At 61.4% G+C, this 18,113-nt stretch overlaps 1 protein-coding gene across 1 annotated transcript in view; it reads right to left on the bottom strand.

Annotated features, from left to right (window-relative positions):
- Window positions 1-12,977: 12,977 nt before the first annotated feature.
- Window positions 12,978-18,113, bottom strand: part of RARG (retinoic acid receptor gamma) — a 29,174-nt gene continuing 24,038 nt past the window's right edge. The window contains 5 exon segments of the mRNA XM_065419219.1: window positions 12,978-13,159; window positions 13,811-13,969; window positions 14,249-14,453; window positions 14,629-14,805; window positions 15,523-15,683. Of these exon segments, the coding sequence (XP_065275291.1) occupies window positions 12,978-13,159; window positions 13,811-13,969; window positions 14,249-14,453; window positions 14,629-14,805; window positions 15,523-15,683 (884 nt within the window).

Here is an 18,113-nt window from a genome sequence, read left to right as displayed (position 1 = left end):
CGGAAGCAGGTGGTCAAAGCACATGACTGGACCCAGGACTCCTGGGTTCTGTTCCCAACTCCGCTGCTGAATCACCGGGCACGGCCTTGCTCTGTGCCTCGGTTTCCCCGCCTACCCTGTGGGGATTTGGAGCTAGACAAGAATGAATCCAGCCTCCCTCCCCCTCCCTGGGATGCAGGGGACGAGGAACAGGAAGGTGACTGGTTTCGCAGACACAGAATGCGTCCGTGGCCAAGCCAGGAGGAGAACCCAGGAGTCCTGACACTCAGCCCTGCCCCCGCTGCTCTAACCACCGGACACCGCTCCCCTCCCAGAGCTGAGAATAGAACCCAGGAGTCCTGACACCCAGACCCTCCCTGTTCTACCCTCCCAGCTAGGAAATTGCATCTTATTGCAACTGTAGCAGCTAGCCACTGGATCTTAGAGATTCAGCGATTCGGGACCGTTGCGATCCGCTAATCTGCCCCCAGCTCATTCCGAGAGCCGATCTCTTAAAAGAACATGCCCCGGCCTGGTTTTAAAAGGCGGCTTCCTTTGGCAGCGAGGTGGAGAGAAGCCTCCAGCCCTCAGCCCTCTCTGCAGCATCTCAGTACCAGACCCACAGCTCAGCTCCCTCTCAGCCTTCTCTCCCATTCAGCCCCTCATCAAAAGACATCTTTGCCAGCCCCTGGATCAGTGTATTGAACTCTCTCCACCCCATGCAGCGTGGCGCCCGGCACTGGCCGCAGGATTCCAGTAGCCGCGGGTACAGCGCCGTGCGCGGAGGTGCGAGCGCGTCCCTACATCTGCCTACCAGTCCCATTCGACACCCCGGGACCGCACTGACCCTTTTTGCCACGGTGTCGTGCTGGGAGCTCACACTGGAGCGATTATCTACAGCTTCCCCAGACAGAGCCCCCGGCCTGGAGGCATTCACCTGGGCGCCCGGCGCTCACCTTGCCTGGCATTCGCCTGGGTTATAGGGCGTGTGGTTGCACTGGGAGCATTTAACCAGGCCACGACAGCAGCCCATCCGGCCCAGTATTGACTCCCCCGCAAAGCTCTCGCCGCACCAGTTTGGCTCACTGCTAGGCCCTCAGCTGCAGAGTGACACTTCCTCTTTACAACCAGCCGGCCGCTGGGGCTGATCCTGCTGCCATGGGGACCAAACTTCCCGGCGGGGATGGAAGGGGAGAGGGGTCTAGTGGATAGAGCGAGGGGCTGGGAGTCAGGACTCCTGGGTTCCTTCCCCAGTTTGGGGAGGAGAGTGGGGTGTAGGGAGTTAGAGCTGAGAGTCAGGACTCCTGGGTTCTCCTCCTAGCTCTGGGAGGGGAGTGGAGTGTAGGGAGTTAGAGCTGGGAGTCAGGACTCCTGGGTTCCATCCCTGGCTCTGGGTGGGGGTGGGGTCCAATCGGTTAGAGCGGGGGAGGAGTGGGGGGGGAAGTTGGGAGCCAGGGCTCCTGTAAGTCTACAAATCGGAAATAACAAAAACTCAGTGACAAACAACAACCTCGATGCTCCAGCCCACAGCGTGACAGGAGGCCAGCAACGCCCTGGGAAAGGGCCCTGGCTTCAAGGGAACAAATTTCCAACCCTGCTGAGAGCCCCCTGACCCAACCCACCGGGCACTGAACCGGGCACGACCAGAGCTAAAAGACAAGATGCTCCAGAGGGAGCGAAAAACCCAAAACTCACTGGTTAGAGGCTGCAACAACTCATCTGCGGCTCGGGCAGCGGGCGGGGAGTCGGATATCACACTCCCCAGTGGGGTACAACACCCAAACTGCACCCTAGGGCACGACACAAAGGCCCAGACGTCCACATGAGCGTGCACCAACATGGGACATTGCCCGCATTTTTCCATGAAAGAATAAAGGTTTGGATTGACTCCCCCTGGTTTTTAAGCCTCTGGGCCGATCCACACACAGGCTCAGCAGCAAAAGGGGCGAATTCAAAGCGACTCTGCCGTTTCGGGGTGTGGGTGCTCCCCTTCGGAATCAGAGCAGCTAAAGCTGGTGGAGTGAAAGGCAGTTTGTTCCTGACCTGAGCTCAGGTCGGTCTGGGTACAGGCCTTCCCACCCAGACTAGCCTGGAAATAATGGAACCGCTTTGAATTTACACCAGACCAGCTCAGAATGAGCATCACAGATTTCCCCTCCTGAGGCCGGAGGTCTCTGGGGTGTGAATTGACTCAGCTGGGAACCGAAGGCTGAGAAACCTGAAATTTAACAACCAACGCTTTTCTCCACAGCATTCATTGGGTGTTGGAGTTTCACAGGGGCAAAAAGACAGCTACGGGTTTTAAACAGAGCGAATACAAATCTCTCCCCCTCTCAGCATTTGCAGTCAGTGTCTGAGCCCATCTGTCCACCAGCTCCCTAGTCTGCCTTAGCGTTTCCCAGGGGAGAAAAACATTGACGTCTGTAACATGAAAACGAACAGCAAGGCCAGTTCTGCCTCTCACAGACCCTCCCCAGATCTTGCACATTCAATATCAAGCTAAAAGCCCGTTGCTGGTCACCTTTCTATGGGCCTCACGGCATGGCAGTGCTGGGGTGGGGGTGGGGGGGGTCAAAGCCTTTGGGTCACACAGGTTCTTGGAGGAGGTTCTGTATCCTGATTGCACGGGGATCTGTCTGCCCTGGGACCTCCCAGCGTCGTGCGCCGCACCCGGGTAAGACAGGGCTTGACACAGCAGTGCACACCCATGTGCAAATCCCGCATTGCACTAGTGCAACGCCTGCACGCTGAGAGTTTTCCCTGGTGCAGCAACATGAATGGACAGAGAATGGAGCTGGCGGGAGGGCAAATCTGAGCTCCTCTCCCCCAAGTGGGGAAATATCACCCCAGCCCTGGGGCAAACTGGAGAGGATTTAGCAGGCTCACACTGAGCGGGAGTTGAGGCCGATTTTGCTCCAGCCCTGGCTTTAGCTCAGCCGATGCAGGGCTGGCTGGCGGGACGTCCCAGGCCTCTGCTCTGGAGTCAGGTTAGTCCAGCTCAACGGGCCTTGGAATCTACGCTCAACCTTCGTCCCGTGGGGACTCAGCTCCCAGACCTCAGGGGCGCCCACCCCAGCCCTAGCTGCAGCGGGTCCCAGCCTCGCTACTTTCTGATGCCAAGTGCAACGTCTGACTCCGGTCACAGAGCACAAAGCTGGGTGGAGACCCCTGACCCGCGGACAAGTGCTGGGAGACAGCCCCCCTCCCTGGCCCGGGGGGGGGGGGGGGGGATCCCAGCTGTGCTTGCAAAGCAGCACAGGCGGGGCTCTGGATACTAAGGAGATGAGTGCATTAGATAAGAAAGAAAGAAAGAAAGAAAGAAAGAAAGAAAGAAAGAAAGAAAGAAAGAAAGAAAGAAAGAAAGAAAGAAAGAAAGAAAGGTGTATATTGGGATGGATTGGTAGAGAAAGAAAGGTAGAAAGAGATAGATAGAAGATACAAAAAGAGAAAGCTAGATTCGTTCTGTGAAAGAAAGAGGCTGTGGATCGGGCGTTCACCTTTCATGCTCTCACAGTATAAAAGCGAGGGAACATTCAACAAAATGTAAAAGGCAGGAGGTTTGCAAATGGGAGAATTTTGTCCGTACGGGGAACATGCACCGTGACACTGGGCGGGATGGAACGTGCCGGGGTTCAGAACCCACCTCGTTCAGGGCAGGAGCAGCCACTACCTGAGGGGTCAGGTAGAAGTCCCATTGGGGGAGTCTAGCCGCTGGGTCCAGGCTGTCAGATCTGGGCCACTGGACACAGATCAGCCTCACGCCGCCCCCACCCCGCTGACGCCCCCGACCCGCCCAGCCCGGGACAGCTGCTTGAGTCAGCACTCACAGCTCAGAGCCCACAGCGCCCAGGCTGTTGGTTCCAGCAGTGGGATAGCAAACAAGGCCACTCACCGGCTGGAATGAAGCCCCCGGGAAGGGGAGATCCCAACGTCCTGGGGACCGGCCAGCCCTGGGGAGCCGTGCAGCTGCGCTAGCCCGAGTCCTTCCTCCTTCAGAGGCAGCTGTGTACTGGCTGCTATTTGCATGAATCTTTTGTGATAGGAAACCAAAGTCGAGCAGTGGAAATGGTTTAAGGTGGAGGGGGGAGAGCAAGGGGGAGGGTGCCGTGGGGGTTGGGTGGGGAAGCACTGGGGGCTGGGGGAGAGAAGGAAAGAGCCGTGTGAAGATTGAAAGAAGGAGATACCGGGGCATTGCCAGGGCTGGGAGCCCAGGGCTGGACAGTGGGGGGCTGTGGGGCAGGACTGAGGGGCGTTGGCAGGGCTGGGAGGGGAGCCCAGGGCTGGACAGTGGGGGGCTGTGGGGCAGGACTGAGGGGCATCGGCAGGGCTGGGAGGGGAGCCCAGGGCTGGACAGTGGGGGGCTGTGGGGCAGGACTGAGGGGCATCGGCAGGGCTGGGAGGGGAGCCCAGGGCTGGGCCAGTGGTCAGGACTGAGACGCATCATGCACCGTGACACCCCGGGGGACTGACCCCGCAGCCTCTGGATTCAGAAGCGAAACCCTCGGTGGGGCACCAGTACGGCAACAGCTGTCTCATGAAACTCTTTCCTGGCCCAGCCACTGGGGGGGGGGGGGGGAGACACTGAGCATGGGTCAGACGTGCACCAGCGTGTGTGTGCGGGAGGGGGCAGGCGTGACAGTGAGTGTAGCGGGCTGCTCCTGTGTGTGAGTGGGGCATGTGCATGGCCGTGGGGGGGCTGTGAGCAGGACTGGGGGGGGGGCGCTGTGGATGTGGGGGGGGCGTGGAGGCATTGGGCTGTGCATGTTGCAACTGCTCAGGCTGAGTGACCCCCCCCCCCCCCTTTTCGTGCTGGTTTCTGGCTCTTAGAAATCTCCCCACCCCTGCGGCCACAGAGGGTTTTTTCAGCTTTAACTGTGCCCTGCTGGCAGCCCCCCCGCGCCTGCCATGCTCCCCCCCGTCCCCCCCGCCTGGAGAGATACATGAACCCACCCTCCAGGCTGCAGCCCCAGGGCCTGGAATGGAGCCAGTGGGGGGAGGCGCGGGGGGGCAGGGGAGGCTGCACCCAGCATGTGGGGGAGGGGCTCAGCACCCTGCCCCTCCTGCCCCCCTGGACTAAGCTCTGGCACCACTCACAGGCCAGGCAGGGTGGGGCCTGGTCAGTACATGGGTGAGAGACTCCCTGGAAATCCGGGGGGCTCAGCAGGGGGCGCTGTCTCCTTGCAATTCGTGCTGGCCCCCAATGCCCCAACACAGCGCTATGGGGTGCTAGGCTGGGGGGGGCTCAGTAAGGGGGTGCCATGATGCAGGGAGCGGGGGAGGGGCAGGCTCAGTAGGGGGGCGGTGTGCTGGGGGGGTCACTAGGGGGCGCTGTGCTGCAAGGGGACTGTCTCCACCCCTCCTGGTCTCTGCCCCCCCCATCACTACAGATGGACGGAGGTTCTCCCCCCCCCCCCTTCCGGGGTCGCGTGTTTAGAACCTACACCCCCCCCCCCCCCCCGCGGAGCTGCCGCCCCTCTGCTGCCCCCTGCTGGCCCAGGCAGGTGGGAGCATGGGGGGAGTGAAGTAAAAGCAATGGGGCCGCAAAAGCTGGGGAACGGCGACCCCCAGTGGCCGGCAGGGGTCACTGCAAGGCCAGAAATGGCAGCAGCTGAGATCTGACCTGGACCAGGGAGCGATGTCACCCGGGTCCCCCACTTCCAGCCGGGGGCCGGGGGCTGCGCTGGGTTGGCAGGGGCAGCAGCGGTAGCCCCGTGGCGTTTATGAGCTGGGAGACCTGAGGCCTCTAGCATCACCAGCACTTCAGCCAGATCCAGCCCGACCCACTGCGAGCTAGAGATGGCACTGGCCGCACAGGGCCGAGCTGGCCGCAGGGGAGCCCAGGGCTGGGAGAGCAGGGGGGGGTACAGGTCAGGAGTGAGGGGCACCAGCAGAGCTGAGGGGAGCCCAGGGCTGGGAGAGCAGGGGGGGGTACAGGTCAGGAGTGAGGGGTACCAGCAGAGCTGGGGGGAGCCCAGGGCTGGGAGAGCAGGGGGGTACAGGTCAGGAGTGAGGGGTACCAGCAGAGCTGAGGGGAGCCCAGGGCTGGGAGAGCAGGGGGGTACAGGTCAGGAGTGAGGGGTACCAGCAGAGCTGGGGGGAGCCCAGGGCTGGGAGAGCAGGGGGGGTACAGGTCAGAAGTGAGGGGTACCAGCAGAGCTGGGGGGAGCCCAGGGCTGGGAGAGCAGGGGGGGTACAGGTCAGAAGTGAGGGGTACCAGCAGAGCTGGGGGGAGCCCAGGGCTGGGAGAGCAGGGGGGTACAGGTCAGGAGTGAGGGGTACCAGCAGAGCTGAGGGGAGCCCAGGGCTGGGAGAGCAGGGGGGTACAGGTCAGGAGTGAGGGGTACCAGCAGAGCTGGGGGGAGCCCAGGGCTGGGAGAGCAGGGGGGTGGGTACAGGTCAGGAGTGAGGGGTACCAGCAGAGCTGGGGGGAGCCCAGGGCTGGGAGAGCAGGGGGGTGGGTACAGGTCAGGAGTGAGGGGTACCAGCAGAGCTGGGGGGAGCCCAGGGCTGGGAGAGCAGGGGGGTGGGTACAGGTCAGGAGTGAGGGGTACCAGCAGAGCTGGGGGGAGCCTGGGGCTGGGAGAGCAGGGGGGGGTACAGGTCAGAAGTGAGGGGTACCAGCAGAGCTGGGGGGAGCCCAGGGCTGGGAGAGCAGGGGGGATACAGGTCAGAAGTGAGGGGTACCAGCAGAGCTGGGGGGAGCCCAGGGCTGGGAGAGCAGGGGGGTACAGGTCAGGAGTGAGGGGTACCAGCAGAGCTGGGGGGAGCCCAGGGCTGGGAGAGCAGGGGGGTACAGGTCAGGAGTGAGGGGTACCAGCAGAGCTGGGGGGAGCCCGGGGCTGGGAGAGCAGGGGGGGTACAGGTTAGGAGTGAGGGGCACCAGCAGAGCTGGGGGGAGCCCGGGGCTGGGAGAGCAGGGGGGGGTACAGGTCAGAAGTGAGGGGTACCAGCAGAGCTGGGGGGAGCCCGGGGCTGGGAGAGCAGGGGGGGTACAGGTCAGGAGTGAGGGGTACCAGCAGAGCTGGGGGGAGCCCAGGGCTGGGAGAGCAGGGGGGTACAGGTCAGGAGTGAGGGGTACCAGCAGAGCTGGGGGGAGCCCGGGGCTGGGAGAGCAGGGGGGGTACAGGTTAGGAGTGAGGGGTACTAGCAGAGCTGGGGGGAGCCCAGGGCTGGGAGAGCAGGGGGGTACAGGTCAGAAGTGAGGGGTACCAGCAGAGCTGGGGGGAGCCCAGGGCTGGGAGAGCAGGGGGGGGTACAGGTCAGAAGTGAGGGGTACCAGCAGAGCTGGGGGGAGCCCAGGGCTGGGAGAGCAGGGGGGGGTACAGGTCAGAAGTGAGGGGTACCAGCAGAGCTGGGGGGAGCCCAGGGCTGGGAGAGCAGGGGGGGTACAGGTCAGAAGTGAGGGGTACCAGCAGAGCTGGGGGGAGCCCAGGGCTGGGAGAGCAGGGGGGGGTACAGGTCAGAAGTGAGGGGTACCAGCAAAGCTGGGGGGAGCCCAGGGCTGGGAGAGCAAGGGGGGTACAGGTCAGAAGTGAGGGGTACCAGCAGAGCTGGGGGGGGGTTGGGATCAAGGGGCGGTGGGCGCGGCTGCTCTCAGGATTCGAGGGCAGTGGCAGAGCTGTGGTGGGGGTGTATTGACAGAGCTGGTGGGGGTTGCCAGTGCTTATAGTCTGAAAAGGGGGGGGGCTCATCAGCCCCACATCTGCCCAAATCAGTCCTGCCCCCTGAACCCCACAGCCTCACTGCTGCTCCTCTTGCATGTCCAGAGTCTCTTCCCCCTCCTCCCCCCGCTCCTGGGCCTGCAGCAGGGTCCCCCCTTCCCAGGCTGGGTGTTGCATGGGGGGAGTCTCATAGCTCAGAGGGGAGCAGAGCTGCTGGGGGGCTGGGGCTGCTCCCGCGGCTGATGCAGCAGCTCCCACCCCTGCAGCCCCCAGCTCTGCATCCAAAGGGCCCCTGGGGCCAAACCAAAGCTGGGGCTGGTCTGCAGCACGGCCTGGGGTGTGAATGGGCCCAGCCCCTGCCAGGGAGCTCTCCAGTGAGGGGCGAGGCTAGGAGAGCCCACAGGGGAGGGGTGGAGCGAGGAGTATTTCCGGGGGTGGGGGTCATTACTGCAGAACCATCAGCATTCAGGAAGGCAGGGCACTGGCAGGACACCTGGGTTCTATTCCTGCCTCTGCCATGTCACTTTCCTGCTCCATGCCTCAGTTTCCCCTTGCTCCCTTTGTCTAGTCAGATCCTGGGCTCCACCGGGCAGGGAGCGTCTCTTGCTCTGGGCAGCGCCTGGCACACCGGGGTCCTGAGCTGGCGCCTCCGTGTCTTACCACAGCAGTAGGCCCACTGCTTAGTGAAGAGGGAGAAACAGTAACAGGAAACTTGGAAATGGCAGAGATGCTTAATGACTTCTTTGTTTCGGTCTTCACCGAGAAGTCTGAAGGAATGACTAACATAGTGAATGCTAATGGGAAGGGGGTAGGTTTAGCAGATAAAATAAAAAAAGAACAAATTAAAAATCACTTAGAAAAGTTAGATGCCTGCAAGTCACCAGGGCCTGATGAAATGCATCCTAGAATACTCAAGGAGCTAATAGAGGAGGTATCTGAGCCTCTAGCTATTATCTTTGGAAAATCATGGGAGACAGGAGAGATTCCAGAGGACTGGAAAAGGGCAAATATAGTGCCCATCTATAAAAAGGGAAATAAAAACAACCCAGGAAACTACAGACCAGTCAGTTTAACTTCTGTGCCAGGGAAGATAATGGAGCAAGTAATTAAGGAAATCATCTGCAAACACTTGGAAGGTGGTAAAGTGATAGGGAACAGCCAGCATGGATTTGTAAAGAACAAATCGTGTCAAACCAATCTGATAGCTTTCTTTGATAGGATAACGAGTCTTGTGGATAAGGGAGAAGCTGTGGATGTGGTATACCTAGACTTTAGTAAGGCATTTGATACGGTCTCGCATGATATTCTTATCGATAAACTAGGCAAATACAATTTAGATGGGGCTACTATAAGGTGGGTGCATAACTGGCTGGATAACATTACTCAGAGAGTTGTTATTAATGGTTCCCAATCCTGCTGGAAAGGCATAACAAGTGGGGTTCCACAGGGGTCTGTTTTGGGACCGGCTCTGTTCAATATCTTCATTAACGACTTAGATATTGGCATAGAAAGTACGCTTATTAAGTTTGCGGATGATACCAAACTGGGAGGGATTGCAACTGCTTTGGAGGATCATAATTCAAAATGATCTGGACAAATTGGAGAAATGGTCTGAGTTAAACAGGATGAAGTTTAACAAAGACAAATGCAAAGTGCTTCACTTAGGAAGAAAAAATCAGTTTCACACATACAGAATGGGAAGAGACTGTCTAGGAAGGAGTACGGCAGAAAGGGATCTAGGGGTTATAGTGGACCGCAAGCTAAATATGAGTCAACAGTGTGATGCTGTTGCAAAAAAAGCAAACATGATTCTGGGATGTATTAACAGGTGTGCTGTGAGCAAGACACGAGAAGTCATTCTTCCGCTCTACTCTGCTCTGGTTAGGCCTCAACTGGAGTATTGTGTCCAGTTCTGGGCACCACATTTCAAGAAAGATGTGGAGAAATTGGAGAGGGTCCAGAGAAGAGCAACAAGAATGATTAAAGGTCTTGAGAACATGACCTATGAAGGAAGGCTGAAAGAATTGGGTTTGTTTAGTTTGGAAAAGAGAAGACTGAGAGGGGACATGATAGCAGTTTTCAGGTATCTAAAAGGGTGTCATAAGGAGGAGGGAGAAAACTTGTTCACCTTAGCCTCTGAGGATAGAACAAGAAGCAATGGGCTTAAACTGCAGCAAGGGAGGTCTAGGTTGGACATTAGGAAAAAGTTCCTAACTGTCAGGGTGGTTAAACACTGGAATAAATTGCCTAGGGAGGTTGTGGAATCTCCATCTCTGGAGATATTTAAGAGTAGGTTAGATAAATGTCTATCAGGGATGGTCTAGACAGTATTTGGTCCTGCCATGCGGGCAGGGGACTGGACTCGATGACCTCTCGAGGTCCCTTCCAGTCCTAGAATCTATGAATGCTAATGGCCAGGCTCAGCCAGTGCCTGCCACGGGGGCTGCAGGCAGCGCTAGGACCCAGGAGGGGGCGCTCCTTGCTTGTGTCAATGCCGAACCCTGGCGTGGCTGGGGGTCAAGTCCAGCCTCGCTGTGTTCCCGGGAGGCCCAGCCATGGAGACTTCCCTCCGCCTGCAGCGTCCACAGGGTTGTTTTATGAGGCAGGATTTGTGCAGCGTTACTTGTAGGCTGTTAAAGAGCTGCCACTACTCACCCCAGATGCAGCTGCATCTCAGAACCGGGCAAGGGAACCCTGTATAAACAGCCCCCACGCCCCACCATTCCTCCAGGAGACAGTCTGGTGCCTCCTAGTGCCCCATTTCCAGCTGGGGCACGAGGCGCTAGGCCAGCCCCACCCACCCCGTCAGGCCGCGGAGGGGTGGGTGCTGAGAGGCTGGGATGGCCAGGTGGGGGCGCCCCACACACCAAAGCAGGAGCCGGCTGGGCTGAGTTTCCGTCACTTTATTTTGCAAAAATAGAAAAGTCCCCTTTGCGATAGAGCTGGGCGCCAAGGGGGTGGGCAATGGGAAAGGGGCTTTTCTTTTAAAATACCATGTAAAGCTTGGCTGTAAACATGACCGAGGGGTGGGGGGGTGCAGATCCCCCCTCCCAGTCCCCCCCCCCGCCCCCGTAACAGGGTCCGTGGCTTTGTTTTAAGGTCTGGGGTATTTCTTTTTGGCAGTTCAACAGGATCAGGGAGCAGCAGAGATTTCGGGGGGGCAAAGGGGGGTGTCTCATGCCAGGGCGGGTCCCCTGGGTCTCCCCCTGCCCCACTCTCTGTTGGGGGAGGGGGCAATTGGGTCCATTTCCCAGGGTGAAAACCAGCCAATAAATAACAGGGAAAGTGCTGCCAGGCTGGGGGCTGTAGAGGCTGGGCTGCCCTGCAGGGGGCAGCACGTGGCTACAGCTCGCCCTGCCCCCCCCCCATGCAGAACTTGCTTCCTTGTGAGGGTGGCAGTGCCCCCTGATGCAGGAGTTTGGAACTGCAGCCCCAGCACCAATGGGGGCCTTAGGAGAGGGAGATTCCCCGCCCCCCCCCCACCCCCCATCTTGTAGTGTAACAGATCAGGGTCCCTGCAGGGCTCCTTCCCCCACATCTGGGGGGTGCTGAGGGGAGGGGGAACCTACAGGGGCTGTGTGCGGATTCAAACTCCACCACTCCCCCCCCCCCCAAGGCTGGTGGACGTGACACTGCATGTGGGGAGGGAGGGATCAGGTGACAACAGTCTCCCAGGCAAGGATTGGAGTGGAGGTTTTGGGGGACAAGACTGGCCCTAGGGGACATCTGGGGGGGATCAAAGGGGGGGTCCAGAGCTGAGGTGCTGTCTGCTTTGGTCCATAGGGGGTGCTGTAGAGCCGCTGGGGCCCAAAGGGGCTGGGCGATGTGCAAAGGGCCCCCCCAGTGCCACCCCCTGGGGGCAGCGTTCCAGGCTGCTGTGCAAAGGGGCTAGGCTGCTCCCCTCACCCCCGGCAGGGAGCCGGGTCCCAGCTGGCAGTGCCCATTTCCTAGGGGCACAGGGGGTGGGGGATGTTCCCCATGGATACATCATGGAGCAGCCTTGTTGGGGGGGGGGGGCTGAGCCCCTGGGAGGGTGGCAGCTCCCTCTGTCCCCCTGTGACCCCACCAGCTCCTGCCCTCCGATCCCCACCCCCCATCTTTGGTCTCTAGTGTTGTGTGTTCCCAAAATCATCAGCACCAAGGGGTGAGGTTGGGGAGGGGGATTGTGGGGGCAGGGTCAGGATTGAGGGGGAGGGTTATGGGGAGATGGGTTAGGGGCAGGGCCAGGAGATTATGGGGAGCAGCATTGGGGGTTATGGGTAGGGAATGAGGAGGGAGGGTCACGGGGGCAGGGTTGGAACTGGAGGTTATGGGAAGGGGGGGGGTCAAGAGCGAAAGACGCCCCAACTACACCAAACCTGAACAGCATCAAAAGCAAAACCAGATACAGCCCTGCAGCCCGGCCCCCTGCCTCTGGGGGCCCCCCCATCCGAGCAGAGCCCCCAGGAGACGCGACAGGGACCCCTCGTCCCCCACCGCCGAGGAGTGATCCCAAACCATTAGCACGTTATACAACAAAAACATAAAATAAAATAAACCTCCCAAACTTGGACCTCATCCCCGCACCCCGAGATCCGCGTCCCCCGAAACCTGCAGGACGCTGGGTGGGGAGCAGCATCCCCCCCTCCCTCCCACTCAGCCTCCTTTCCCAACACGCCCAGGGGTTCCTGGGCTTTCCACGGGCTGGGGGGGCTGCTCCGTCCCCCGCCTCTCGCCCAGCAATCCCCAGCTCCAGAGATCTGCAGCAGTGGTCCGGGATGCCTGGGTTCCAGCAGGGAACATCAGTTTAGGAGGCAGGGTCTTGACTGATCTTGAGTTGGGAATCTGGAGGCAGCATCGTTGGGGATGTGGAGGGGGGGGCACCCCGACATCCCAGCCCAGGCTCACTTCCAAGTCTCTCTCTCTCTCTCTCTCTGGCTCCAGGGCGCCCCCCGCTGGACGGGCAATTGCACTGCTGGGGCAGAGTGGGGGGCTCTGCTGAACCCCTCCAGGTCCATTTCCAGGGATCTGCCCCCCACCCCAGGCAGGGAGCTCTCTGGCCGGGCCTTGCCCGCCCCTGGATTTTTGGCTTGGAGTCAGACTTTGGCAAACAAAAAAGCTTGGGGGTGGGGGGCTCCAGACTGCCCCCCTCCCGAGAGAAGGTTAAGGCAAGAGCTACACCTCTGAGGCAGCATACAGACAATCTCCATTAGCTGCCCCCCAGCCCATGCCCGCCCCCCAGCAATGGGGGGGGGGCAGAGTGAAGGCAGCTGTGGCTTGTTCGAACCAGCTCGGTGTTGGACAGGGAGGTGGGGTGCCTGAGGATGGGGCTTCTCCCAGTCCCCACTCCCCAGAGTGCTAGGGGGTCTCCTCGGGGCTCTTGCTCTCGGCCGGGCTCTCCTCGGAGCTGGGGGGCTCTGCCGACGGGGGCGGCTGCGACGAGTCGTCCTCGAACATTTCAGGGTTTTCCAGCATCTCCCGGATGAGGGGGGGCATGGGGCCAGGGATCTCCATCTTCAGGGTGATGGCTCGCTCCGCGCCTGCGATGGGGGTGGGGAGAAAGGAGCAGTGAGCTGGCACTGCAGGAGGCTGTGAGCTTCCCCGCAGCAGTGCCCTGTCAGTACCAGATGGGAGACAGGTGTGGTTAGCTTCCCCCCAGTAGTGCCCTGTCAGTACCAGATGGGGGACAGGTGCTGTGAGCTTCCCCCCAGGAGTGCCCTGTCAGTACCAGATGGGAGATAGGTGCGGTTAGCTTCCCCGCAGCAGTGCCCTGTCCATACCAGATGGAAGAGGGGTGCTGGGAGCTTCCCCCCAGTAGTGCCCTGTCAGTACCAGATGGGAGACAGGTGTGGTTAGCTTCCCCCTAGTAGTGCCCTGTCAGTACCAGATGGGAGACAGGTGCTGTGAGCTTCCCCCCAGTAGTGTCCTGTCAGTACCAGATGGGAGACCGGTGCAGTTAGCTTCCCCCCAGTAGTGTCCTGTCAGTACCAGATGGGAGACCGGTGCAGTTAGCTTCCCCGCAGCAGTGCCCTGTCCGTACCAGATGGAAGAGTGGTGCTGGGAGCTTCCCCCCAGTAGTGCCCTATCAGTACCCCAAGGAACATTGGTGCCGTGAGCCTCCACCCCAGCAGTGCCAGGAGGCACCAGCGCTGTGAGCTTCCCCCCAGCAGTGCCCAGCTGACAGCCCACACCTTTGGTGCTGATGCCTCGCAGATCGGTGATTTTCATCAGCATGCGGGGGAACATGTACGGCTTGTTGGGTCTGCGGCGGCGGGCGTAGATTTTCAAAGCTTCCAGCAAGGGCTCCTGCAGCTTGTCCACCTTCTCCGGCTCCTCCAGGTCCATCCGATCTGGGGGGGGAGGGGGGGGCACACACATGTTGGTTGTCACAGCCCCATACCCAGCCCCCTCGACCCCCCACAGCCAGCGCTCCCCACAGCGCCCCTTGCTGGGAGAGGCCAGGCTGGCGTAGCTGGGAGCGCCTGCCATGGCCAGTGCTCCTGCCCCACCCCCTACAGCGCCCCCTGCTGGGAGAGGCCAGGGCTGCAGCAGCTGTGATGGCGTCGGTGTGCCCAGCCCCCCTTCCTGGGTGCCGGGCGAGGCGGTGGTGGCCCGGGGCCGGCCGGTACCTCCGCAGATGAGGCAGATGGCGCTGAGCAGCCCGGTCTCGGTGTCGTCCATCTCCAGGGGCAGCAGCTGCCCGGCGAAGGCGAACACCAGGTCGGTGAGAGGCCCGAAGCCGGCGTTGTGCATCTGAGTGCGGTTCAGGGTCAACCCGTCTGAGAAGGTCATGGTGTCCTGCTCCGGCGTGTAGCGCGTGCAGATCCGCAGCATCTGCCAGGGACGGGATGTGGGGTGAGCGCCGAGACCCGCTGGGCCAGCCCCTCCCCACACAGGCTGGGCAGGGGCCCAGGGGTCTCACCGAGCCACAGCCCAAGGAAGCGGGGAGGAAGAGAGAAGAGGCTCTAGGCAGCTGAGTCCCCCACTAAACCCCCAGGCTGCTCCTCACCAGGATGTCCAGGCAGGCTGCCTTGAGCAGGGTGATCTGGTCGGCGATGCTGAGGGTGGTGAAACCCGGCAGGCGCTTGGCAAACTCCACAATCTTGATGATGCACTTGGTGGCCAGTTCGCTGAACTTGTCCCATAGGCCCAGGTCCAGCTGCACCCGGTGATCGGCACTGGAGTTCTGGGGGAGGGAACGGGGGTGGTGGTGGTTAGTGCTGCACCGCGGGACCTAGGCAAGGATCGTCCCCTACAGTCTGCAACTAAGAGCCATGGGGAGATTACCCAGCTGGGGCCGGGCACGGAACTGGGTGCCTCGACCCCCTCTCCCCGCCGGAGCCAGCCACAGAACCTGGGTGCCCCGACCCCCTCTCCCTGCCAGGGCCAGGCATGGAACCTGGGTGCCTCGACCCCCTCTCCCCGCCGGAGCCAGCCACAGAACCTGGGTGCCCCGACCCCCTCTCCCTGCCAGGGCCAGGCATGGAACCTGGGTGCCTCGACCCCCTCTCCTCGCCGGAGCCAGCCACGGAACCTGGGTGCCCCGACCCCCTCTCCCCGCCAGGGCCAGGCATGGAACCCGGGTGCCCCAACCCCCTCTCCCCGCCGGAGCCAGCCACTGAACCTGGATGTTTAAGGGGCACTGGTGCCACCTGGTGGCCAATGTGCAGAATCCCAGCTCTGCACTCCTTGGGGATTGTGCACTCAGGGGTGCCAGGCAGCCTGGCTGAGAACAGCTCCCCCTAGTGACAGCAGTGGGCAGCCCGGGGTGGTAGAAAGTGGTTCTGTTATTCCCACAGGCTGAGCCCTGGGACCCGGAGGCCAGTGACGGAAGCAGGGGAGGCAGAAGGGGGTTCCCGGGTGGGCTGGGGGAGACGGGCAGTGCCACGGGCAGGGGGCTCACCGTGGTGTATTTGCCCAGCTGGCACAGTGAGGGGAAGGTTTCCTGGTGGGCCTTGCTGACTTTCTGGATCAGCTCCTCCAGCTCGGGAGTCATTTCGTAGCTGTCCACCACCACCTCCTCCTTCACGTCCTTCTTCTTCTTGTTCCTGTCGTTCCGCACGGCTGCCGGAGAGGGGGGTGTTGGTCAGGACACGGCACCGTATGACCGGCCCTGACCCCGGCTCAGAGTCCGGGGCTGGGAGCGTGGGTGGGACGCCGCACGGTCACGGGGGGCGTTTGGCCCTGGGGATCTGACCCAGCCCAAACACCCCCCACCATTGGGACATTCTTCCTTAAAACAGAGATCACCAATCAACCCAATTGGCCAGATCCCTGGCTGGTGTAAACTGCCGTGGTGCCACTGACTTCAGTGGGGCTAGGCTGATCTGTACCAGGTGGGGCTCTGGCCTGACTCCAGTGGAAACACGCCCACCTACACCATAGGGGGATCTGGCCCCCCTGACTCCAACCCAGCGACACTGGGGTTGGGGATGGAAGGGCCGCATGACTAGGAAGCTGCTATTGTTGCCGGTCACTTTTCGGATCACATGCTTTGGGCATTCCCTCTCAGCTGGGCCGAGGCAGTGGGGGCTAGTGGCAGGGGCAGCAGTGGGGGCCGCAGGAGACCTGGGTTCTATTCTTGGCTCTGCTGGTTGACCGTGGGCAACTCACTGCTGTCTGTGTGCCTCGGTTTCCCCATGTGCTCTATTTAGACAGTGCACTCTGTGAGGCGGGGGTCTTTCTTGCATTGCCATGGTGAGGGAGCATTTGGTGCATGCCCCAGCCCCTGGCCGGGGGGAGCGAATCCTGTCTCTGCAGAGGGAAACATTCCCCCCACCCCGGGGCCAATGCTGGTAACCTAGGTTTATACACTGTGGTGCTCTATTCCCCCTCCCAGCAGTTAATGCACGCAATCGGCACAGTCCTCAGTTCAGACAGCAGAGCCCTGGCCTTTTACATCCAGTGGGTCCGGGTTCGAGCCCCACCCAGGGGGGTATTTTTGCCAGGTTCGCTCCTGAAAGCTGCTTCCAGCAGCAGAGCCAGTGGCCCGGAGCGGGGTTATTCAGCAGGGGTGAGCAGAGCCAGCAGGGATGGCCCAGCAAGCATCTGCCCACAGCAACCCGCCAGCCCCCTGCCCTAGCGACGGGCGCCCCTTGAGGCGCATTCCCATCCGTGGCCCTGGGGGCAGCCGGCGAGATGATGGCTTGCGTGGCACGGACGCAGAGCCACTGAGGCTCGGCTCCGGGCAGCGGGTTAGAGGCAGGAGGTGCCGTTACAACCCCCCGTGTCAAAACACGGCCTCTGCCACTCGGCTGGGACCTAGGCCCACCGCCTGGCCACTCACGCTGGGCCCACAGGGGTCGGAGCTGGTCTGGTCTGGGTGTCGCCTCCTCCGAGCCAGGCTGCACTGGGCTGGTGTCCCCATGTCCCCCCCCGCAGGTTCTACACCCCTCGCCCATCCTGCCCCCCGGAGGCGGCTCTGCCAGCCCAGCTGGGCCCTGCCCGCCGCGCTTCCCAGCCTTCACTTGGGAAACACCGAGGCCTGTGCTCAGCCCAAGGAAAACAGGAAGCAGCAGACAGGGAGGCCAGATAAAGCGTGTGTGTGTGTGGGGGGGGGGGGACGACTCAGATAAATGGGAGTGGGGGGGTGACATGGCATTGGCTGCCCCCCCCCCGACTCTCCCCCTTCGCCCACAGCATATGCCCAGGGAGCCCACGAGCCCATCATGCCAAAGCCTGATGGCTGCTGGCTTGTGCCAGCTGCCCCCCTTGGGCCTGCCTGGTACCCCAATAGCCCCTGCCTTCACAGTGCCCCAGCTGGCTAGATCCCTGTGGCATGTGTCCTGGGGGGAGGCTGGAACCCGATTGGCCGTCCAGCTTCTAACATTGGCAACGGGCAGCTGGGAGCCCAGTCTGATTGGCTACCCGGATCCTAATGTGGGTTAATAACCAATGGAAATGGATCCCGGTTGGCCACCTGGCTTCTATTGCAGGCTAAAGCCCAATGGAAATGGATTCTGGTTGGCTGTCCGGCTTCGACCATGTGTTGGTGCCCAGCACCAATGGATTCTGATTGGCCACCTTGCTTAGCACACGGGTCAGTGCCTGACGTGGCTGCACCGGATTGGCTGCCCAGTGTCTCCTGTGAAGGATGGGGCTTCCCGGTTCTCCCTCTGCCCCACTGCGGCCGCTCCGGCCCCGCTCCCCGGGGAGCCCCAGGCTTGCCCGGTCTCTTGCTGCACCTGTCCAGGCGGGCCCATTGCAAAGTACTTTGAGCCCTGACCCCTCGCTTGACCGCCCGGCTTGGCCTCCAGGTGGCAGGGGGAAGGAGGGAGACGAACTAGGCTGCAGCCAGGGGGACAGAGACAGCCCCATGCCTGGGGGGGTTGGTTCATCCCTGCCATCCCCAAACCAGGGCACCAGCAGTCCTGAGGCCCAGCGAGCCCGGCAGGGCCCCCCCGCCCGGGGCCCAGCGTTCCCGTTGCGTGTGCATTCTCCCGGCCCGCCCTGTGGCCGCACGTTTCCAGGCTGCACTTCCTGCTCACCCCAGCA

The sequence above is a fragment of the Emys orbicularis genome, chromosome 19 (assembly GCF_028017835.1).
Source record: "Emys orbicularis isolate rEmyOrb1 chromosome 19, rEmyOrb1.hap1, whole genome shotgun sequence".
NCBI lineage: Eukaryota > Metazoa > Chordata > Testudines > Emydidae > Emys > Emys orbicularis.
This window is presented reverse-complemented; position numbering and strand designations above follow the sequence as displayed.